The sequence below is a fragment of the Rhipicephalus microplus genome, chromosome 1 (genome assembly GCF_043290135.1).
Source record: "Rhipicephalus microplus isolate Deutch F79 chromosome 1, USDA_Rmic, whole genome shotgun sequence".
In the NCBI taxonomy this organism is placed as follows: Eukaryota; Metazoa; Arthropoda; class Arachnida; order Ixodida; family Ixodidae; genus Rhipicephalus; species Rhipicephalus microplus.
The window spans coordinates 215207803-215231293 of NC_134700.1; the positions used below are offsets into that span (position 1 = coordinate 215207803).

The following is a 23491-nucleotide window of genomic DNA, read 5'->3' on the forward strand; positions in this document are numbered from 1 at the left end:
GCAAAGAGTGCAATGGTATACTTCTTAACGAGTTTACCATAAAAAAAATTTTGCCCTGATCACAAGCATGTGCACATGCTTATTGTAAAATCGTGAGAACGTACAAAGCTTAGAAAGCTGTGTTATTTTTGACAATGAGCAAATACATATTCTTGTTATCAGGTTTGAAAAACAATATCTTTCTTCCAATGATCGAATTGGTAAGTACAGCTCTGTGTGTGTCTTACTTTTTCTTGGTCCAGTTTTTTGTGCTGTTGTTCAGCTACCATCATCTCACTTTTTTTAGAGTGCAGTCGCCTTAGTTGGACACGGCACTGGAACCATTTGTGCCCACAGATAAATGTCTTTGGTGCAAGGTGTAGACTGTTACAAAGTTTATTAATGCAAACATTGAAACGTAAGTTGAAAAGCTACAGGGGATGATCTGCGGAAAACATGTTCTATAATATTACTTCATGTCTGTGGCTTCTAAAGCCACAACACCTTGTTCTGTATGAGGCTGCCACAGTACATCGGTTAATGAAGTCTGGCTCAGAAACTATGAGGAAATGACAACTTTCACAAAGAAAAAAAAATGGGGGGGGGGGGGTGAAACAGCAAATACTTGTGTGCAAATTGCCTTGCCACACGGGCTGTGTGTACTGTGTTTTTAGATTGGCATATATTGTTTAAATGTGTCATTTTCACATAGTCTTTTCACTGTGTTCTTTCTTCCATTCTTCTAGTTTAACTTTAGTTGTGTGACTATAGTCAGCTCATGGGTGGTATTTTCTAAAGAACTGTAGCTGACCCACAACCATTTGCATGGAGGGAACTAGGGAATGTCCCACTGCTTCTGTGCCATCTTGTGATTGCCTGTAATACCTAGAGTTGTGTGTAAGGGCTGTCACAGTTGGCACTAGCTGACCATATGTGCGTTCTTCAATGTTTCTTCCAAGAAGCAGATTACCGTATTTATTCGTATAATCCTTGCACTTTTTTTGGCGGAAAACCGATGCGAAGTTGGGGTGTGCGGTAATCACGCGGCGAAAACTTTCCACGAAAACGTACATTGCGAAAAAAAAAAAAAGTGGCCGCAAATCGGGATTCTTATACCAGCAACTAACAGCAAGCTTTGAGAAGTACCAATTAAAACTTACCTCAACAATAAAAGCACAGGTTCAACACAAGGCAGGATTTATTTGAGATGCAAAAACTGCAAGCATAGTCGAGAATTAGAATACCATACGCAAAGCTTATGGGTGATGCGGGCGTAGTGGCAGCATTTGTCGCTCAACAGGAGCCCTGAAAAGGTAAGCGTAGGACGTCAGTATTGGGCTGATGGCTATTTTACAGAATCGTCCACAGTTTCCTTCTGAAGAAATAAAGTTTACCATCAATCCCAGTTTTAGGCACACGGCAGGCCCAAACGCGTTTTGGTGGCTTTCAGCTACCGTCACCAGTAGTGAACACAAAACTCGTAGACTTCAAAGGGCCTACTGGCGGCCCTGTTGCCGTTGTTTAGTGTATGATCTATCACTTTCAACTTGAAAGCAGCCGTGTAGCTTCAGTATTGTCCCATAACCTGACAAGACTATCGACACAACATACAAAACACGCTGCAATGCGCACATGCCACTTTGGCTTGGCTTGGATTGAATTTCCGTGCAATAATAGTACGCTTGATGCTTAAAAGATGGCGCCAGACGGTGCGCACTATCATCATCAGGGGCTGGTACGAGCAGGCGACATTATTGTGGCAGTCTCCGGGGGTGCGATAATTACTCATAAAAAAAAAGAAATCGTATTTTTGTTGGGCAATGTGGGGGGTGCGATAATTACGCAGTAAGTACGCTACATTTTTCTAGAACTTGCATTACTCAACTCAACTCGGCTGTTTCTTCATTCCATCTGTTTTTCAGTGCCTAACAACAACACAAGGTTTCAGGAGAACAGCTTTGTGTTTCATTTCACACCACAGCAAGTAAACGACATAAACTCTTCTAGGTAAGTTTAATTTGCGTGGTGAAAAGCCACAGTACTATCGTGAATGCTTTTGTTCTCACTTCGCGTCATAACTCGAAAGTTGTTTGTTTGCCTGTACCCTAGTGGTCGCAGTTAGTTCTTATTTGTGCTTGCGTAGTAGTCGGACTGATTGCCACAGTTGCATGATTGTCTGACGACCTCGATTCGTCCTACTTGCCTATGAATATTGTCACAAAAAGCCATTGCTTAGCGCAGCGATAATTAATTAGTGTGGTCTACCTTGGATTATACAAAATGGGTGCTACCGTGGTTGGCTTTTAAGCTTATGGCTAGGGGCATGTGAATGTTCAAAATTTTGTATATTTTTTTTTTCAGTATTGTGTAGACCACATATAACGTAACTCCTTGTAGTGTAGAAAACCGTTACAGTGCAGTTCTTTTTTCGACTCCCATCCACCCTCCCATGGAGCCCCATGTAGACGCATACTGATTATTGTGCAGTCCCCCAAGATGACAGACTGGTTATTATAATTCAGTTGTCAAAAAATCTTTCACAATTGCGGTGCACATCTGAAAGGAAGCCCGCTAGCTGTGTCTGTGGAGAGCAAGCGATGAGTTAATTACAGAGCAGGAGGGGATGTGGAGTGAACCAAAGTAGGGGGAAAAGAAGAAAACGAAAAGGAAAAACAGACCATGGCACGCAGCGTGGGCTTGCAAAGAGTGGTTGTCTCAGTGACGGGGATTGTCATATTTAACCCTTTGTGGTCCAAAACATTTACCCACTTTCCGCCTCAACCAGTCCAAAACTATATCGCCAGTTTCTGGCATCATGAAGCTAACACGAACTGTGGCAGAAAAACTGACCGGTTATTTATTTTTGCTCCTGCATTCAGCAGGCAACTTCCTTGGTAATATTTGGGGCAGCGTATGATACCTCTCAAAGCATTCTCTGGTACTGGCTGGCGTTGCTACTTCAGGTTTTGCAGAAGAACAAAGGTGTTCTCAGCACTGTCGTCACTGTCTGGTGGAGGGTCGTAATTCTCTCCCTCAATAAAGTTGTCCTTGCTTTCGCTAAAAGGACCACTGTACATCGCACGTGGTGAAAGCGTGAGCATTCTTCTCATCGAGCCACGCCTGAGTAGGTACGGTCTAGGCTCCGTGCTGAACATAGGGCTGCACCCTAGTGTAAAGACAAGTAAACCTCAACAGAGTAAGCTCCCTCATTCCTCAATATATAGTGCTTCATGCGTTTTAAAAATACGTGTGACTTCTAGTAAAAAAACCGTGAAATACTATAAACCACGAAACACCCTTGTTGGGCGGTGCCCGAAAGCGGACTGCTGCGGCCGTGTTGCGTTGTCGAGTGCTAATTGACAACTAATTGACGTTGCCAGTGTAAAGGCTTAACCCTTTACACTGGCAACGACGCGGATAAATGTCGCTAGCGTGGCTTCGGCCGCGAGAGGCTCAAATAGCATGTGTGATCACGCCCTTATAAGTTGCGCTTAACAGTTTCTTCCCAGAAAAAGTGTTGTTATTGTGCCTGCTACAGATATCGTGTTTGCTACATCTTCTGTGCATTTATAACCTTTTATAGCTTCGTGACGCGAGCTTCCGCCTTTTCTGCCAGTGCACTGTCCTGGGTGAGCTTGGCGAGTTTTCATTGTTGTTGATCTGGCCACAAATGCGAACTTAGTGTATGATGCATGCTGTTCTTGGTTCAGAGCTTGAGTGCGGTCGTTTTGATGCTGGATCTTCATGGCTTGGACAAACTTTCTGCAACAGCATACCGAACGGCAGACTAGGCCTGATCGGCATTGGTTGCATTTTAGTAGCGGTCGTGTGCAATCTAAGTTGCGGTTTGGTACGGAATCAACGAACCTTTTTGTGGTGGCTGCACTTGACAAGAAGGGATAGATATGGTTAATGAAAACGGGGGTGGAACATCTGTCATACTCATGTCGTTCTTGTTGGCAAATGGGGATTTGCGATTTGGTTGCGACGTCTTGAAATCGGGTGCGTGCTCCAGAAATCGAACGATTGGAGTCTTCAGAGTGTGAAATTCTGAACGGGATTAGACATTCAGTGTAATAATGCGCATAATATAGGCGGTCTGAGAAGCAGTCGGCAAGTTTGTGCGACAGTGCTTTCTCTTGTTAGTCCTTTCGCCTGTCCCTAGTTGCAGTTGTCAAATGTTTTGCAGATTTTAACAATCACATTGCTGCACTGCATACCTCACTTGGGTGTTTGATGTCTGTCAGTTTGCCTCCTATGACGGTAGTACTTTGATGTGTAGGTCTGATATCGATCGACCAGGAGATTGTGGCACTGTTACATTAGAATCTCAATGATGGATTACAGTTGATGCAAATTTGGCGATGATGCGAATTTCAAGGTTGCTTCGGATATACTGCATTATATAAAATGCACCATGGTTTGGTGTTTTAAGAAGGGTTTCCCAGCCACAGTGGATGATACAAACACGCGATTGACTGCTGCACATGAACGGCGCAGCGCAGCTTGTCTGTGGGAGGAAGGCTTGTTGACACTTGGCATCGAAGGTGGTTTCCCTCGTTTCGACGAATGCGTCTCTCATGATCATATAGTGGTTTTGAGACGTTAAACCCCACATATCAATCAATCAATCGTTTCGACGAATGCTTTCGTCGCTGTAAAACCATGCCGCGCGTCCGAGGGGAAGAAATCGGTTTGAGACTAAATTTTTCACCACGCGAAGCATATCGCTTTTTGCTTCACGAGTTTGGCTACACCGGCTTCACTAACTCTCAAACCAAGTGATGTGAACAACTAGCTGCGAGTTCAACATGGCGGCAGAGGCGTCTGCAGTGGTAGCGGTGGCTCTCGTGTCAGTGCAATCGCGAACTACCTGCACAGCATGACTAAGCTCACGACTTTGACAAGGGCGCGTTCATGGATGGTTTGGATTACGATTGTTGCGAACGCCGGAAGTAGAAGGTGAAACAGCAGTGAGTCGGCCTGCCCTAACGTGTCTCGCTTTTGCACTGCTGGCTGAACCGTCTCCATCCGTCGCTGCCACCATGCTGCCACTGCAGGTGCTTCCTTCCGCTCGTGTCGTTCCTGCTGGCGTATCTTCCGAAACAATGTTCGTACAGGTGTAAACTGTTTCTTTTCAGCGTTTACATGCGCAGGTAGAACTCGATATGAATTTTAATGCTCAGGAGACGGACAAAATGGAATGAGTTCTAAAGCAACAAAGGCGGCGAAAGTGGCATGTATACGAGGGGCAAAAGGAATGTGAATATTTTCTAAGGGCGCAGACGTCGTTTTGCGGTTGCTTTGGCGTTTGCACTTGAATTTCCCTCGACTGTTTTTTTTGTTGTTGTTGACTTCGTAGGGCGTTTTTCCGGCCGCTTATGGGGGGACGCGGCTTTGAGATCGCGAAAAATGGCAAAAAAAATCGATTTTTTTGAAAATGAAGTTTTCAGTTTCTGAAACCCTTTTGTATGTGATTCCAAAATATCTACACTGAAAGCCGTGCAGAAGTGCTTCGGAAAATTCGTTTGACCCACCTAGCTAGCGAAACTTTTTCTGGAAATCGCGAGAAAACAGCGATTTTCAAAAAATTATAGCTTCGCGATGGTGGGGCCGGGAGCCGGCTTCTTGGGCTCATTGGAAAGAGCATTTTTCCATGTTTAACTTTCCAGCCTCAGCTGGCTCCTCCCGTTAAAAACAAGTGCACAAAAAGCAAATGTTTGAAGGTCGTTTCGAGGCCCTTGATTAGCTGTGGCCGCGATGTTGCCTCAGCTCACCTTGTCATTGGCCCGATGCTCGCTCCGGGAGATCGTCGTCTGCTGCTTGTGCGTCGCGAGGACATGGCGCTCGAAAATCGCTACTTCGTGATGTCTTCACGGCTCGATGATCATTCAAGATATAATTACGCTTTAGTTAAGAGCGGTAAGTGGATACGCGATCAGGTCACTACGTGCGGGCGCGCAGTCTACGAGCACGGCGCGTCATCGGAGTCGGCTTTAGCCCTAACTCTGCTTACAGCGAGACTGCGGGCAGGAACGACGCCCTAGCGCACTCTTGGCAACGTGCTTCTTTGTAAGGAATGAAGCACATCACTCGCTAGCTCCTGTGAACCACGTACGGGCATTTTACGCATCGGCAGCAGACCACACAGTCGGGCTCGTCATCCCCCCTCCCCCCCTCACTATCAAGGATTGCTCGGAACAGCGGCTAGCGATTTCGTGCGTCGTCACTCGAAAATGCGAAGCCAAGCGCAGTGCGCACCGTTTCTTTACACATTTCGCGCACCGTCTCCAAACGCCGCTGGCAAGTGCATTACGTGCTAGCTGCACTGTCCATGCGGCCGCGCACTCCACGGTCATATGGAGAGCTGTCAACAAGCTTTTGTGATGCGATTTAGGCGTGCTTGGAGCCGTACTTGATAACCCCACGATTATCTGTGAACTTCCGAGGCAATGAAAGCATTGTAGATTATACTTTCCACGACCGGCTGTATGATTATGCGTTTCACGGGCTAGAGTGGCAAAAGAGCATGTATGAATCAGGGGCACGAATTTTCGTATGCCCTTCGCGTCATTAATTATACTGCTAAAAATTTCTTTGCCACCAGTCTTCTGCCCATAACTTTGTTATTTGGAAAGAAGGCATAGGCCGTCATGGTGTGATCCAATTTTCTAATGCAATAAACCTCTCTTCAAATAAAGAAGTGTTCAGTGATTTTTTGGTAATCAAGTACTTAATTATGCTAATTACAATTTCAGCACAAGACATGTATAATCATTTCAGTGTATGGTTTTATTAAATTATAATCTTTTCTGTCATGCCTATCACACCACTCCTTCATACAAAGAACTTGGTTTGAAATCCATACTTGTTCTTTGTCAGTCATGAAAAAGAGGTTATGGGGAAGAAAAAAAAACAATTAAGGTACACTGGTCAGAGACCAGATGCCTGCATAGTCAAATATCACAAGACAGACCTGAGATCAAAATTTTTAGGTGTCTTAGAGACTTGAAGAAAAGTTGAAACTTTCAAACACATTTTTCTCAATACTGTTTTTTTTTTTTTACATTATGCTCAGCCCCTCCACGAGGTTCAATGAAGAAATAATTTGTTTCTCGTGAAGTATTTGCGTTATCGCCTCAAAAATTTTATGGAAGCACTGTGATGTCATTGTTAGTGTCTGTGCCAATTTTCATCAATATCCAACGAGAAACAAGCAAGTTCATCGAAAAAAGCCTTTCGAAAATTTTGACGGGTTTCTCACAAGTTTGTTTTGGACATTATGCATTGCTCGTGGAAAGTGTAGCACGGAAATGACTGTATGGATTTTGATGCATTTTTTTTTCTGAATCCCAAAACATTTCTTGAGGATCTGACAATCTTATAATTCTTGTTTATGGCTCAGTTTTTTTTCTAGAAGATGACTTCTACATGACATTGTTACTGACAATGGGTGTAGGCAGCCGTGACGATCTCTATAAAAAAAAAAAAAAACAAGAGAAGTGATGAAAAAAATTCTGAGATTGTCATACCCAATAGTCTTCTTTTGAGTAAAGATCAACACCATTTTCAGATTTCTGGCAGGTTTTGTTACTGTGCTAGGCTTTCCACGAGCAGACCATATACGTCAAACCACGTAGCATAATGTAACCTGAGAACTACTCTAGGCATCATGATGAAACTGCATATTTCCATATTCAAGACACTTATGAGAGTGCATGCCAAATTTCATTGCTCTAGGTCAACAAACAAAAAAGTTTTTTTCAACGCCACCTCCCCCCTTAAGTGGCTAAGCGAGTGAATTTCTATTGTTTTGCCGCTTTCGATGCCAAATGCGAATGCCCTGCCAGCAGCATGAGTGGGGAAGCCATGGCACTTTATTGAGGGGCGGTGAAGGCAGGAAAGTGCAAAAGAGCTTTTTTTAGCAAGTAGTAGTTGACCCCAATAAAGCTTTTTAGCTTCATCATCAGCTTTAACTTGTTTTTTGGTTCATACGAATGCGGAATGATACGAATATTTTGCGTGCTCTCTTCGAATTTGTATCATCGAGATTCTACTGTACGAGCACACAGCACAACTTGTTTTGAAAAAAGATAGCCATAATGCACAAAAGCTTTAACATCTCCATGTTGTAACAGTGATAAAAGTTTTTCTGAAAGATCTGGAATGGGGAAAAATAAAGAAGATAGCAGAGGAAGTTTTATTTCTACGGCCACCCAGAAATTATGCCTGTAAAACTTTTTTTGCGTTTGCTCGGATATCTCTGTTGCTTAGACTTGTGTTCTCTGCCGCGAGCTGCATCCAAGTCTCAAAACGAGAGTGCATGAAACACTTATACATCATCGGATTGCACTGCTGAGGGTGCACAAGCTTGTTGAAGAGCTTAGTGTACTGACGCTTATTGCAATAAGATGCGAATACCACTGTGCCTGTCACATAATCCTAGGACTAATCAAGGCATGCATATACTGTTCAAAAACTTCATTTTGTTTAGGGTGCACTGAATTTATTGCGAGTAACAGACGCTTCCAGCCATGCTGGTTGAACTCTCTTGAAACTCGGGGGCAACTACAAGAGTTGGTGATGGTGCATTTAGCATTTTACAACTTGTAGTTCAAATGAGCCTTTTCTGTTTATGGTATTTGTTTGAATTTAGTTTAATTTAAAAGCTGTGTTGTGCATTAGTACTGCACCTGTGCAAAAGCTTGTGCCTGCACAGTACCAAACTGGTACAGAAAAGGATGCAAAAAAAAAAAAAATATCTATGCTTACTTGACAGCTACCCCTTGGGGCCCAAGCAAGAATTCAGTGTGCAAGTGCAGCTGAGATTCTGTCTGCTGGAAACGAGCTGTGAGCAAGATGACAACTATCCTCCCAGCATGTGCGTGAAAGTCAACTCTAAGGTAAGTGCATTTAACTTTCTCTAACCGAGCATGCAAATTTGTCCAATCGACCTGGGCGCTCATGTAAAAAATGTTATTTCTTAGAGCTATATCCGACTTGTAGTTGCAATACAAGCTAGATTAGGTCTGCGCTGAATACTCTGATACATATGCAATAAAGGATGCCATGGTGTACTTAGAGTCAAACAGGTTCATCATTGGTGGCAAGTCCACCCTACATTTGGAAAGCTTAATGCATGTCCCCTTTGTTCTTTGTGTTTGAATTCAAGATTAGCTTGTATGCAGGACCAGAAGGGAGACAAGGGTCTCTGAGTCGAAAAAATTGTGAGAAAATCTGTTTTTTGAAAGTGGCTTCCCGCATTGTAGATAATTATTTAGGCTGCAACACAATTTATGTAAGCATCGTGAGCTACATTATGAGAGAAGGGCGCAATAAATGGGCCTTCTTTCAAGCCGTGTTGCCGCTGAACGCATGCTATTGCGACCGGGTATCGGAAAGAACTACTTTTCTTCTTGAAGTTCCCGCTGCGATTTCATTCGTACACCTAATAGCTGTGTAGTAATACCATGGTGAAAAAAGTCCCAGCACGCAACTCCATTGGCCTATTCTGTGCACGCTACTAAATTCAGCACTGTGGTTGGTGCAGCTGGTTGGTGTCGTCTGCTGCCGCACGTCGACGCGCTCGAGAAGCATGGCATGACGCAATTTTCAACATTGCTTAGGTGCAGCAATGTCCAAATATCGTAAATTTGCCATGCGAAATAAGTTTGGCAAAAATAACGCAAGAGAGCACATAACAACTTCGAAAAGTGCATCGATCTTGCCGAAAAACCCGGCGACGACTATTTGCCTGCAGCCTCAAGCGAAGGCTCCGAGATGGACAGTAGCAAGCCTCGCGAGAGCGAGCTAAGCTTAACGATGTCGCCTGTTGATGGAGAAACGCCGTTTATCAAGACACTGGGATGGTTCCGCAAGCTGAATTGCTTCAACGGCAGAAACAAGCAAAGGATAAAGAAACATCGGCAACAAAAAGGAAATTGCATATGTCTGCAAGAGTCAACGACGGTGCGGACATGGAGCCTCGCTTCTTAATTGTCAGTGAAGAAGCTGTGAGCGCCAATTCGTCGTGCATAAAGTGCACTCCGTGTGGTGGCTCCGCAACTTTCGATACAGACGAGCGAAAATATGGCCTTGCCATCAAGCTTCTAGGCATTTGCGAAAAGTGCGACAATGTTTTTTCCGAGTGGAGCTCTCCGCGCGCATATGGACGGCACGACGCTGAGTCCCTTCGTTGTAAATATTTTGTCCACTCAAGCAATGGTGAGCAGTGGGAATCGGCAGATGGCAATGAATGATATTTTTGCTGCAATGAAAATATCGCACCACAGCTTTCTTACTAAAACTTTGCAGAATTATCTGAAGCAGGTGCTGGAGGTCTCGACCGCAAAACTGAAGGGCGAGTGCGCGGCATCTGTGAAATCGCTATACAGTGGCCTAAATAACGCTAATTTTGGCAATGTAGTGGTACTGTCGAACTCCGCTGCAACGAGCACCCCTTCAACGAAATTTCCGCTACAACGAAAAATTCAAGATTCCCCGTCAGTAGTCCATAGGAGTCAATGCATAAATATTGTCGCCACAATGAACACATCTTCTTCGATGATCCTGCTTCAACGAAATTTTACGATGCAATTGCAGGCTCAGATACTTATTGCTATGCAGTAAACCCATTCTTTAATATTTAGTTGCATTTTGAGAGCCTGAAAATGTGTCAACGAAGTCTAAAACACGCGTTCGCACCACTAGAAACCGCCGCAGTTCAAGCATGGGCACTACCATTGCTAGATAGCGATGGCAGTGAGACTGCCCTACTTTTGCTACTGGCTTATTTTTTAGTTGAAGACGATCCGAAGCTGAAGCTCAGTCGCTCAGTTTATGGTTTTCTTCACGCAGCTGCTGGGTGCAATCGCGGAACAGTGTCTTTTCCGATTCCGATGCTTATCAATATGTTTGTGCTTCGCCAGTGTGGTAACAAATCAAAGCGGCTGTTCGTCCGCATTATCAACAAAATCAGCTAGCCGTGAGTTATGGATAAGAATGGCATGGCATAAAATAACGCAAAAGTCGCCGCTCCACACTTTACGGCGGACAGCTGCAGGTGTTAATGTGTTAATGCAACTGTTTGGTTCGTTCACGAAGGCAGTTTTAGGCATTGTTTAAGCGTGCTTTTCATCATGGCCTCACTATGCATGGGTGAGAATGACGTCGTGACACTGCTGGGAAAGAATAGGAAGCAGCGGACATTTTTTTTCTTTAGTTTAGAGAATAAACTTTTTTGTCTTGTTAGCTCAGATCAGCTTTTTTTTTTTTTTTATTCCACTACAACCAAATTTTTGCTTCAACGAAATTTTTTCTCTGCCCTGTCAGTTTCGTTGTAGCGGGGTTCGACTGTATCCTGCTATGGCACGTGGATCACACGCGACCATACATTGCACATAGGAATCGGCACAGTCATCGAACTGTTTTCAGGACTTGTGCTCGACTGTGTTGTGTTGAGCAACTTCTGTGCTGGTAATGCGCTCGGCCCAAAGCCTGACGACTCAGATTGTGAAAATTTAACTGCAAACTATCTGCCAGAAAAATGCGGGTAAAAAAAACCGGAGAGGTGGAAGTTGAAGCAGCGCTATCTTCTCAGAGGTCACTTCAGGTGCACCAACTGAGGTACACCACAATTCTCTCAGGACGGTGATAGCCAATAATTTCTAGCACTCAAGCAGGCCCAATACTTATAAATGAAGATTGCAATAATCATGCGCAAAAACGCATAGGCACGGCCCTGCGTACACTCATTGCAAAACGAAAGGGCTCGACTACACAAGCTTTAGGAGGAAAAGATAAATTTACCAGTGACTTGATCACCAAACTTAGTACGTACTATGAATAGACATTGAAGTCGAACAAAGAGAACATCAAGTACATGTGGAAAGCTGTTATGGAAACCTATCGCCACATAATGTCCAATGACAACGTTTTTGTCCACAGTCTTTGCCCATCAGTTCCCAGCTCCTGGTGCCGTCAGAAGGTTGATGCCATCAAAAGTCGGAACTGAATGAGTCTTCCAAGACACAGATATAATTTGCCTTTGCGTGTTTTCAATGTCCTTCGCCCAGTGTATGAGCGCCTTTCAGAGGAAAAAATTGTCCAATACAATAACGAATGCTTGCTCCAAGAGAAAACAGCCTGCCTCGCTTTTTGCTTTCGAAGCTGCTGTGGCTGAGGCAGTGACAAAATTTAATTCAGGGAATGCAAGAACTTTATCTGCCATACTACAGGAGCTGCATTTGAGTTAAGGCCTGCCAAACAGCCAGAGAATGGCTGAGAAAGACAACAGGCGTGGAGCAGCATCAGCGCACAAGCATGCATCTCCAGAAAATCTGCAACAAACTTTCAATAAGCGCCATCTGGTAGCTTGCGGCAGGGAGACATCTATGGTGGCTACTAATCACTAAGCTAGGTAATCTTCCATTTTTTTCTTGTTACGTCTGGATAAATGAGAGCCTTGTTTATTTTTGTTGATTTTCTTCATTCCTGAATTCTTGATTCTTCGCAATCATTTGGGAGTGATTTCTCGGTAACCAGAACACCTAGAACTATCATTCTTGTGGCAGTGCAGAGCCACACAAGGGTAGGAGCACATTTTTGAATTTCTGCGTCAGTGTTTCATTATTGTTCATTTATTCAAGCAGCTAGTAACATTCTGAGTAGTAAGATTTTATGAGCTTTATAATTGCTAATTAATAGTCATATAAAAGAAGTATTCCTATCCTTGCGAAGCTTATTTTTTCTAGTATCTAGCCATGTGTCTAAACCAAGATTTTGAATAGTAGATTTTAAACCATTGTTCACAGAAACTGCTATTTATCAGTCGAATAATTGGTATACAGTCGAACCTCGATATATCGAATGGAGCGGCGATTGCGGAATAAATAGTTCGATATATCCAGAATTCGATATACAAAAAATCACGAAAAAAATTCGTCAACAGCTTGCTGAAAACGACCAACGAACCGTTCAAGCGTGGTGCAGTAAATACTCACTTGAAGATTCAAACATAGTATTTATTGTGTTGGTTTAAAATATTGAAAAATAGTAGCCTGCTTTTTGTTGGCCATGGCGTGTTTGACGACTGCGTCCTCAATATAGTCCAGGCGATCCATAAGTGATAGGCCGGTGCCTTCAATCGCGCCGCAGTGGCGGCGCACAAGGGCCCAGGCAGCTACGACCTCAGCTGATGTCGGGAGCGGGGCACCATCAGCGTTTGCGGGATCCACCTCGGCAGAGTCTTCATTTGGCTGCTCAGCAGTAGCTTCGGCGACAATCCCCACATTCGTGAGCTCCGCCGTTCGGAGTTAGGCCTGTCGCGCACCACAGCGCGCGACAGGCCCAACTCCGAACAGTGCGCGACAGGCCTAACTCCGAATGCACGAACACTGCGAGCACAACGACCGATGCCTGCCGATGCCACGGGGGAGGAGCTTGCAACAAGTGCGCAATGTGCCGTTGATACCATAGAGACTGCAACGACTGCAAGCTGCAAGGCTGCGGCGTGAGTCCGGGTGTAAAGCGCGCACATGGCGCGCCCATGCTGGCTCGCCTGACTGCTTTCCCTTTCCCGGCGGCAGCGCGGGCCGCGTCCGAGACAGTCGTCTGCGTCCTTTCCCTCCTATACTTTCCTCCTCAATCTTTACCTCCCACTCACCCTTTCCCCGCACGAAGCCGTGTACGTGCCTTCGTATTGAAAGAAAATAACAGCTCCACGCTTTTCTGTTCACTTTCCTCATTCAAGAACCTCTACCGCAAGGCTGTGGCGCGCGTACGCTGCTACGTTAAAGTGGTGCTCTCGGCGCCATCGATGTGTGCAGCATTCGTAAACGCCCGCCGCTCTACCGCTGCTTTCGAGAGTTGCGGGAAAGCTCGTTGCCTGTCAATGGAGCGCGGGCGGTTTGGGGTGGCCGAGTTCGATATATCCATTATATGTCAAACTTTGTTCGAAATAAAAAATCAATAATACATGCGATTTCCCGTGTGATATAGGAACCGTTCGATATAGGCAATAATTCGATATATCTGTGTTCGATATATTGAGGTTTGACTGTATTTAGAAACTAGGCACATATTTGGAATTGGCAAGAAAAACTGAACACCACTGTGCAATACCGTAATTACTCGAATCGAACCCGCATCTTTTTTCCGGTTAAGCGAGTTCATAAATTGCATGCGCGTTAGAACCGAGTACGAAAAAAAAAACTGAATACGGTCATTTTATTGCCATCGGCATATCCAAAATGGCCGCCCCTTACGTGCGTCGGCATGGCGCGTCGGCCATTTATGCCTATGTGTTTCCCATGTGCGGCACTTCGTACGTGTGCTGAGGAGTTCGTCATCTATTAGTGCATTAGCATCGACGGCGTGGAAAGGCTGACTCCAAAAACTCGAGTGCACCACGATGCCGCTTTTAAAAGAAAAGTCATCGCGTGTGCAGAAACGGACGGAAATCGAGCCGCATTGCGGTCGTTCGGAGTTCCCGAAACGTGCGTGCGGGACCGGCGGAAACAAAAGCAAAAGATTGTCGACAGCAAAGCTTCACGCAAAGGCTTCAGTGGACCACAGCAGGGTCGGTTTCCGCAAATTAAAGAGCTGCTCGGCGAGTATGTGCTTGAGCAGCGAGCGGCACAGCGGCCCGTGACGACACAACTGCTCCAAGTGCGGACTATGCAATTAGTCTTAGAAAAAAGTCTAATGCGGAGCCAGTTTGAAGCGAGCAGAAGCTGGGTAACTAACTTTATGAAGAGGAAAGGCTTTTCCCTTCGAAGGCGAACGGGCATATGCCAAAAGCTGCCGGAGGAGTATGAAGAAAAGCTTCACAGTTTTCAGAGGTTCGTCCTAAACTTGGGGCACAACAACGGCTATCTGCTTGGGCGAATCGGGAATGCCGATCAGACGCCTCTTTACTTGGACATGCCTGGCACCACAACCGTCGAGAAGAAGGGAGCAAAGCAAGTTCGCGTGCTGACATCGGTTCACGGTAAAACTACAGTGACGGCAATGCTCTGTTACACGTCAGATGGGTACAAGCTTCCCCCGTACCTCATATTTAAATGGAAGACGCTCCCAAAAGGAGTCGTTTTTTCGAGTGCTGTGATCGTGCGGGCCAACGAGAAAAATGGGTGCGCGTTGCAATTGATGTCTTACTTTTTTTTTTCGTCGTCGAAACTGGGTGCACGTTACAATCGATGGCGCGGTAGAATCGAGTAAATACGGTATCATTAAATTTGGTGAGGGAAATTGCAAGATACAAAAAAGACCCATTTTTTCTCTAGAAGAACCCCAGCTTTTCCCTAGTTTCGTTTGTTTCTTTTGTTTCTTAAAATTTGTGGTGATGTGTGCACCATATCTGTTGGTTGGGTCAATTGTTTTGCATTGATAAAATGATAAAAACAACAGACATGTTCATTCTGAATCTTCTTGGGTGACTAGTTTTAACAGCTAGTGGGCAGCTGGCCACTGCCCATCTTTGATTCCGGTACAGTCGAACCCCATTACCTTGAACGCTGCTTCAATGAAATGTCCACTACAACGAAAAATTCTCGATTCCCTGTCAGCAGTCCATAGGAGTCAGTGCGTAGATATTCTCGTCACAATGAACACTTTGTCTTCTGCCGTTCTGCTTCAACCAAATTTTGTGATGCAATTTTAGGCTCAGATATTTAATGCTGTGCTGTAAAAATGATCTTGTATTGTAATTTTGATGCATTTTGACATAAAAAATACGTCTACGAAGCCTGAAACACATGTTGGCACCACAAGAAACCGCCACAAAAAGCATGGAGGCTATCGTTGATCAATAGCGATGGCAATGAGACTGCCCTGCTTTTGCCACTGGCTTATTTTTGAGCCACACACAATCTGAAGCTGAATCTTAGTTTCCTACACGCTGCTAATGCTGCTGCTGAGTGCAGTCGCGCAACGATGCCTTTTCCAATGCCTGTGCTTTTGGTTATTTTTGCGTTTGGCTGGTGTGATGACCGGTCAGAGCAGCTGTTTGTCCGGTTATCAACGTGATAAGCCAGCTGGAACTAGTGTATGATAAGAGCATAGAATAAGGCATAGTTACCGCTCCACATACCAAGCCTGTATTTCGGCGTCGTTGGACGTCTACTGGTGTTAGCGTGTTAGTGCATCTATTCAGGTTTGTTCACGAAAGCCGTTGTTTCAGCGTGCTTTTTCAACGAGGTACAGTAGAACCCCGCTGATACGTTTTTCACGGGACCGTAAAAAACAAACAAACGTAGGAGCCGAGAAACGCGAAAAGTTGAGAAATAAGAGTAGTGGTGAACTGCACATAGTTTTATTTTAATTCTTTTGCTTGAAAAAAATTTTGCAGCGTTGCCTGGCTCATCTTCTCACGCCCGAAAAGCACAAGGCGTTTTTCAAGCACCTGTAGTGCCATGTGGCTCTCACCATCGTCACTGGCGCGCACATATCTTCGCAATAAATCCAGTGCCGCTATGGCCGATGAGGACGTTGGCTCCGGTATCCGCTCCATCTCCTCCTCAACTTCCACGTCACTGGCACACAGATCGGCGCACTCAGCCACGATGTCGACGGATAACATTGCGGAGTTGACAACGGCGTCGTCAACAGAAACGTAATCACTGTACGCGATTCCACTTGGAAGCGTTGGAAGTGTAAAGGCACTATGCTGCACGCTCGTATAACCTGCGCAACGACCAACACGAAGCAAAGGCAATGCGAGAAGACCACAGCAAGCACCAGTAGCACAGGCGCACATGGGCGATGGTGATGGCGAGCGGGCTATACCCTTTGAATCAGGCCGCCTGTGCGACCTGGGGGCGATAAGTTTAAGCCAGCGTAACATCCCAAGAAAACAAAAACAGGTCTCGGAGACCTTACTTTTACAGATGCCAAAACCAATTTTAGGGCCCCAACGCATCATAGACACGATCTTTTTTAGAGTGCAAATACGGATCTCAAAAGTCATGCTTTTGCTGGCATGAACCGAAAATACGTCATAGGTGTTGCCCCAGGCTCTTGGGCCGGCCAATCCCATTGTCAAGCCGCCAAGCCAAGCTACATGAAAGACAACATGGCCGCTTGGGCTGGCGCGTCATGGCACTTCGCAACGTATGATGCGGGAACGGTCCCACAGTTGCGACGCAGCAGCGGGGTTCCCAATGCATTGGATCCTATGGGAGCTGTGCCGGGACCGGCCGAAAACGACGTAACAGCCAGGAAAACGCAGCACACGGGAACGCAGCAGCGGGGTTCTACTGTATTGCTATGCATGTGTGGAAATCGCAACGCTGCTAGAAAAAAAAAGGGGGGGAAGCAGTTCACCCTTTTCAAATTTCGGAAATAAAAGTTGCTTTGTTTTGCTTGCCCAGGTTTGCTGTATATGTACATTTTTTTATTTCCCTTCAACAAAATTTTTTCTGCGCCCCATCAGTTTCGTTGTAGCGTTGTTCGGCTGTACCCACGATCTTGTCATGAAGAGGCTTTTAAAATGAGGTTGATGAGTAACACTGCGTACGAAACGCAACATCGTTGGGAAAGGCATGAATTTTCAGTGATTTGTGACACCTTGCAGAGAGCGTGTTATGACCTGCATTGGTTCCAGGTGTGTCCACTGCCAAACCCAATCCCCACCAACAAGCCTGGCATGGAGCCCAAGCGACCAAGCCGACCGATCAACATAGCACCTTTGTGCCGCCTTTCCCCCACCCAGTCCAACCACATATCGGTCACCTGGCTTTCAGAGTATGGCCGGGTAAGTGTTTTCGTTATTCTGCAGTTGTGGATACAGCAGTTACACTTGAGAGCCTTTCACCTTCAGTTGATGACTTTCAATTTATTGACTTTAAGGCGAATTCTCATGTGTGTGTCAGTTACATCCTGGTTTTTGCTAGCAAACAAAATTTGTCTTTATGTTGAAAATTATAGCTTTGCAATGGTGGGGCCGGGAGCCGGCTTCTTGGGCTCATCGGAAGGAGCATTTCTCCGTGTTTAACTTTGCTGCCTCAGGTGGCTCCTCCCTTCAAAAACAAGCGCACAAAAAGCAAATGTTTGAAGGTCGTTTCGAGGCCCTTGATTGGCTGTGGCCATCATGTTGCCTCAGCTCGCCTTGCTATTAATAGGCCCAATGCTCGCCCTGGGAGATCGTCGTCTGCTGCTTGTGCGTCGCGCGGACATGGCTCTCGAAAATATCTATTTTGTGATATGTTCACGGCTCGATGGTCACTTGGGATATAATTACGGTTTAGTTACGGTTTAGTTAGGAGCCGTAAGCAGATGCGCGATCAGGTTAATACGAGCGGGCACGCGGTCTACGAGTGCGGCGCGTCATTGGAGTCATCTTTAGCACCTAACTCCGCTGATAGCGAGACTGCGGGCAGGAACGACGTGCTAGCGCACTTTGACGACGTGCTTCTTCGCAAGAAATGAAGCACATCACTCGCCACCTTCCCTGAACCACGTACGGGCATTTTACACATCGGCAGCGAACCACGCAGTCAAGCTCGTCACCCCCCCCTTCACTGAACAGCGGATGGCAGTTTCGGCGTCATCATGCGAAAATGCAATGCCAAGCGCAGTGCGCACCGATTTTTTGTCATCGTAGTTACACATTTCGCACCTCGTCACCAAATGCCGCCGAGAAGTGCATTATGCGCCGGCTGCACTGTCCACGCGGCCGCGCACTCCACGGTCATATGGAGTGCTGTCAATAAGCTTTTGTGGTGCGATTTAGACGTGCTTGGAGCCGTGCTTGATATCGCCACAAATGTCTGTGAATGTTTTATTTTTATTTATTTTATTTATTCATACTGTCAGCCCAAGGGCCAAGACAGGAGTTGTGGTTACATATCTGGAATGTACAAAGAACATATGTGGAAATAACAAAAAAAAAAAGCAAAAACTATATCAGAATACATTCCGCATAGGTCTCGGATTAAAGAAACATGTTCGAATACATCTCGTACACGTCATCAAAAAGAGAAAAAAGATTTGAAGTGATATAGTACATATTGAACATATTTATATATTACATTGAACACATTCAACCAACAAGGAACAAGCAATTCGGTTACAAATATTCTGGCAAAGCCTTTTCGAACCTTTGTAAATCGCAATGTTCGACAATGTTCCGAGGCAATGAAAGCCTTGTAGATTATAGTTTCCGCGACTGGCTGTATGATTATGCGTTTCACGGGCTAGAGTGGCAAAAGAGCACGTATGAATCAGGGGCACGAATTTTTGTATGCCCTTCGCGTCATTAATTATACTGCTAAATATTTCTTTGCCACCAGTCTACTGCCCATAACTTTGTTATTTGGAAAGAAGGCATAGGCCGTCATGGTGTGATCCAATTTTCTAATGCAATAAACCTCTCTTCAAATAAAGAAGTGTTCAGTGATTTTTTGTAATCAAGTACTTAATTATGCTAATTACGATTTCAGCACAATACATGTATAATCATTTCAGTGTATGGTTTTATTAAATTATAATCTTTTCTGTCATGCCTATCACACCACTCCTTCATATAAAGAACTTGGTTTAAAATCCATACTTGTTCTTTGTAAATCATGAAAAGAAGGTTATGGGGGAGGGGGGGGGGGGGGAAAGGCAACCAAGGCACACTGGTCAGAAACCAGATGCCCGAGAATTCAAACCCCGCAAGACAAACCTCAGATCACAATTTTTAGGTGTCTTAGAGACGTAAAAAAAAGTTAAAACTTTCAATGCAGTTTTCTCAATACTGTTTTTTTTTTTTACATTATGCTCAGCCCCTCCACGAGGTTCAATGAAGAAATAATTTGTTTCTCGTGAAGTATTTTCGGTATCGCCTCAAAAATTTTATGGAAGCACTGTGAGGTCATTGTTAGTGTCTGTGCCAATTTTCATCAATATCCAACGGGAAACAAGAAAGTTCATCGAAAAAAGCCTTGCGAAAACTTTGACAGGCTTTTTCTCACAAGTGTGTTGTGGACATTATGCATTGCTCGTGGAAAGTGTAGCACGGAAATGACTGTATGGATTTCGATGCATTTTTGTTTCTGAATTCCAAAACATTTCTTGAGGATCTGAAAATCTTATAATTCTTGTTTATGGCTCAGTTTGTTTTCTAGAAGATGACTTCTACATGACATTGTTTCTGACAATGTGTGTAGGCAGCCATGATGATCTCTATAAAAAAAAAAAGAGTAGTGATAAAAGAAATTCTGAGATTGTCATACCCAATAGTCTTTTTTTTGAGTAAAGATCAACACCATTTTGAGATTTCTGGCATGTTTTGTTGCTGCGCTAGGCTTTCCACGAGCAGACTATATAAATCAAACTACGTAGCTTGATGTAACTTGACAACTACTCAAGGTATCGTGATGAAACTTCATATTTCCGTATTCAAGACACTTATGAGAACGCACTCCAAGTTTCATTGCTCTAGGTCAAAAAATGAAAAAGTTATTTTTTAACGCCACCTCCCCCTTAAAATAGTACAGCAGCACGATTTTCTGCTATCGGACTCATTGCTTCCCCCTTGCAGTGAAATGCTCATCAAGTGCAAGCTCATGTTTTCGTTCCTTTTGCCACTGTTCTGCGTTATACGGCGCTGATTGTCTCGATGGTTGACACTTTCACATTCAGGGTAAGGACTGCTCCCTAGCCCATGTACCTTGTTCCATCCCTGTGTGTGTGTTGTGTTGAGTTTTGAAGCTTTGGTCTGCCGTAGACTAACTCCTGCCTTCTCCATCATATGAAATTTTTGCGAGTCCTTACTAAACATATTGAAATGCCACTGTAATGCAGCAGGGTAGTCAACTTTTTTTTCTTTCTCTTTTTCTGCCCATCTCCCACACGAATTCCATGTTTGCCTCTTTTTAGGCCTATGCCCTGGGTGTGTACCTTGTGCGAAAGTTGTCAGCAGCAACTCTCCTCCAGCGGCTAAAGGCAACAGGCATGAGGAATCCCGACCACACGAGAGCCATGAGTGAGTGTTGCTCTTGGTGTTGATTGTTGTTACTACCGTTACATTTCTCACGAAAGCCAGCCAGGGGGAAAAAAAAGAGCGTGACTGTCTGCCCACCATCGTTAAACTAAATTTTTACCGGTTCATGTGATTTTCATTGTGCATGCACAGCTCATTGTACCGAAGTTAGTAGCTCACAGGCATCCTGTTACGATTTTATTTATTCGATTGTGGGCAAATGCTGATACAAGCTTAGGGTCACCATAGCTTGCGTTTTGGCATTGTTTTGAGAGAAGGGTAGGGGAAGTAGGGCAGGTGACAGCGGCATTGAATAGGTGCCGTGCTTATATTCATTTTTATGACACTGCTTGTATAAAGAAGGTACGGGATACGTTCGCTCTCATATCAGCAATTATTTGTGACCTTGACCAGTTATGACAGCATTGTGTGGTCATGCAAAGTATGAAGATGCAGTAGCTGGATTTGACGTGTACCGATCTGTCTCTGTGATCTCTTTTTGCAGTCAAAGAAAAGCTGCAGCATGATCCTGACTCGGAGATCGCAACGACGAGTCTGCGTGGGTCCTTAATCTGTCCGGTGAGTGCGAGGGCCAAGATGTGGAGGACAGTGTAGCCGCCTGTTAGGTGGGCCCTAATCTCAATCAGGATGATTATAATTTAGAATGTATGGCTGTGGTTGTGTTTTGAACAGCTATATAATTCTGCACAGCTTGCACTAGCACAAGTGATATGCAGGTGTCACCACTGGCCTAGAAATTACACAGCAATGCATGGTAATCTTGACACTGCCAAAGGAATGTCTTAGACAAATATTGAAAAGGTGAAGGTGCTGCGCCAATTGTCCCAGGCTCCGACAGCGCCATCCTGTTCCAAAACACGACATTGCGCTGAAACCGATTCCCTGCATTCTTTAGTGCCGTCATCTGTGACGTTCCGTGCCTAATTTCAGCTCCTATAGTCATCATCATTACTAGGCTTGTGTGAATAGTTATAGTGGACTCCCAATATATGCGCTGCCGTGTTTCACATTCATCTTGACTGCTGATGGGCATTGGTGTGGGTAGTGTAAGCTAAACATATTAGCCCTTGCCTCCCAATACTTCTGGGAGCGCAAGAAATAATTGTTCAAAACTGTGTGCCATCTGTGAGTCTAGACATTGTACATCGTGCCAGTATTAGTTTATAATACAGTGGACTCTCAATAAACGAAACTCGCTTTATCGAAAATGCCCCATTGACGGAACTAAATGGGCTTATATGGCTGGATTTCTATGTGTTTCGCAGTAAAATTCATCGGTTAATCGAAACAGTGCTTATTGGTCACCTACGGTTTAACGGCACAAACTCTAAACACAGCATAGACTCGCTCGTGCCAGAGGTAGTCTCACAACCACGGCAACACTTTGAGACAAGCCAATTCAGTAGCCATTCTCGTTGCTGTGGGAGTCAAGCCAGCGAGTAAGTTGTGTGTTAGGCCTATTTGTGCGGCGAAATGTGGTTGATCACGGTGTTATTTCAGCCTAATGGAAAGGAAACGGCGGCACCATACACTCTCACTTGAAAAAAAGCTGCAAATTTTTCAGGAGCTCGATTGAAGGGGCCTGCCCAAGATAGAGGTGGGAAAAAAAACACACCCCGAAATCGATACTGTCGTGGATCTGGAAAGACAGAGAAAAGATTGAAGGCACTCTTAAGAACGGAACCTTTCCATCTAAACGGATGCGGATGATGCCTTATGAACAACTAGAAAAGTTCTTTTTCTATGGTTCAAGCGTGCACGGTGTTCCAATTTAGCCATAAACGGACCAATTCTCCAGCAGAGAGCTTGAGAGATTGCCGTGAAAATGGGTGTTAAGAACTTTGTCCTAAGCGACAGATGGTTCAGCCACTTCAAAACACGCCATGGCCTAGCCTTCAAAGCGATCTCAAGTGAGAGTGGTGCAGTCAACAGGGCTATTTGCACCGACTGGCAACAGGGATAGCTTAAGGAAATTTTGATGAGCTTTGGTGAGAGATTGGCTATATTTTTTGCGATTTCACTACAACGAAATTTTCGCTACAATGAAATTTTTTTTTGCACCCTTTCAGTTTCGTTGTAGCGAGGTTCGACTGTATAAAAGATGATTTTCGTGGCAGATGTGGCTTTTTTTATGGGTTTATATATAACTTTTTTTTATGAGTGTGTATATAATTTTATGTAAGTCTGGCTGTTTCTTCAGTGTTAGGTGTATATTCTAAACCACTGTAAATCCTGACATGTCCTGAAAGAAATGAAAATGACATGTCTGAAGCCATACATCTGTGATCAAAACTAACTTGCATTGCTACAAAACACACACTTTGATGCTCCAAAGCTGCTCGTAAACTCCCATTTTACCACTTCTAAGCTGCTCCAAAACAGCATTATTCCTGCTTTCTGAACTGCTCCATAAGACTGAAGCCAACTTCCACCCCTGAGGTTGCTGTAAAGCTCAGAAGAACAGCATTGCCATGTTGCAATGCTGTGGCAACCTCTCTTTAAGAGGCATGCACGGGGCAGCAAATC

The 23491-nt window shown here is 44.7% G+C and overlaps 1 protein-coding gene across 7 annotated transcripts in view; it reads left to right on the plus strand.

The window, feature by feature from the left end:
• The window catches only part of Su(var)2-10 (E3 SUMO-protein ligase Su(var)2-10), a 128277-nt gene that overhangs the window by 44723 nt on the left and 60063 nt on the right, over window positions 1–23491 (plus strand). For all 7 annotated transcript variants that reach the window (XR_012894644.1, XR_012894643.1, XM_075891306.1 and 4 more), the window contains 5 exons: window positions 1902–1986; window positions 8759–8882; window positions 17582–17731; window positions 20842–20947; window positions 21450–21523. Coding sequence is in view for 5 of the 7 variants with exons in the window: in XM_075891306.1 (XP_075747421.1) it covers window positions 1902–1986; window positions 8759–8882; window positions 17582–17731; window positions 20842–20947; window positions 21450–21523 (539 nt within the window). In the remaining 2 variants the exon portion in view is untranslated. The remainder of the gene's footprint in view (window positions 1–1901; window positions 1987–8758; window positions 8883–17581; window positions 17732–20841; window positions 20948–21449; window positions 21524–23491) is intronic.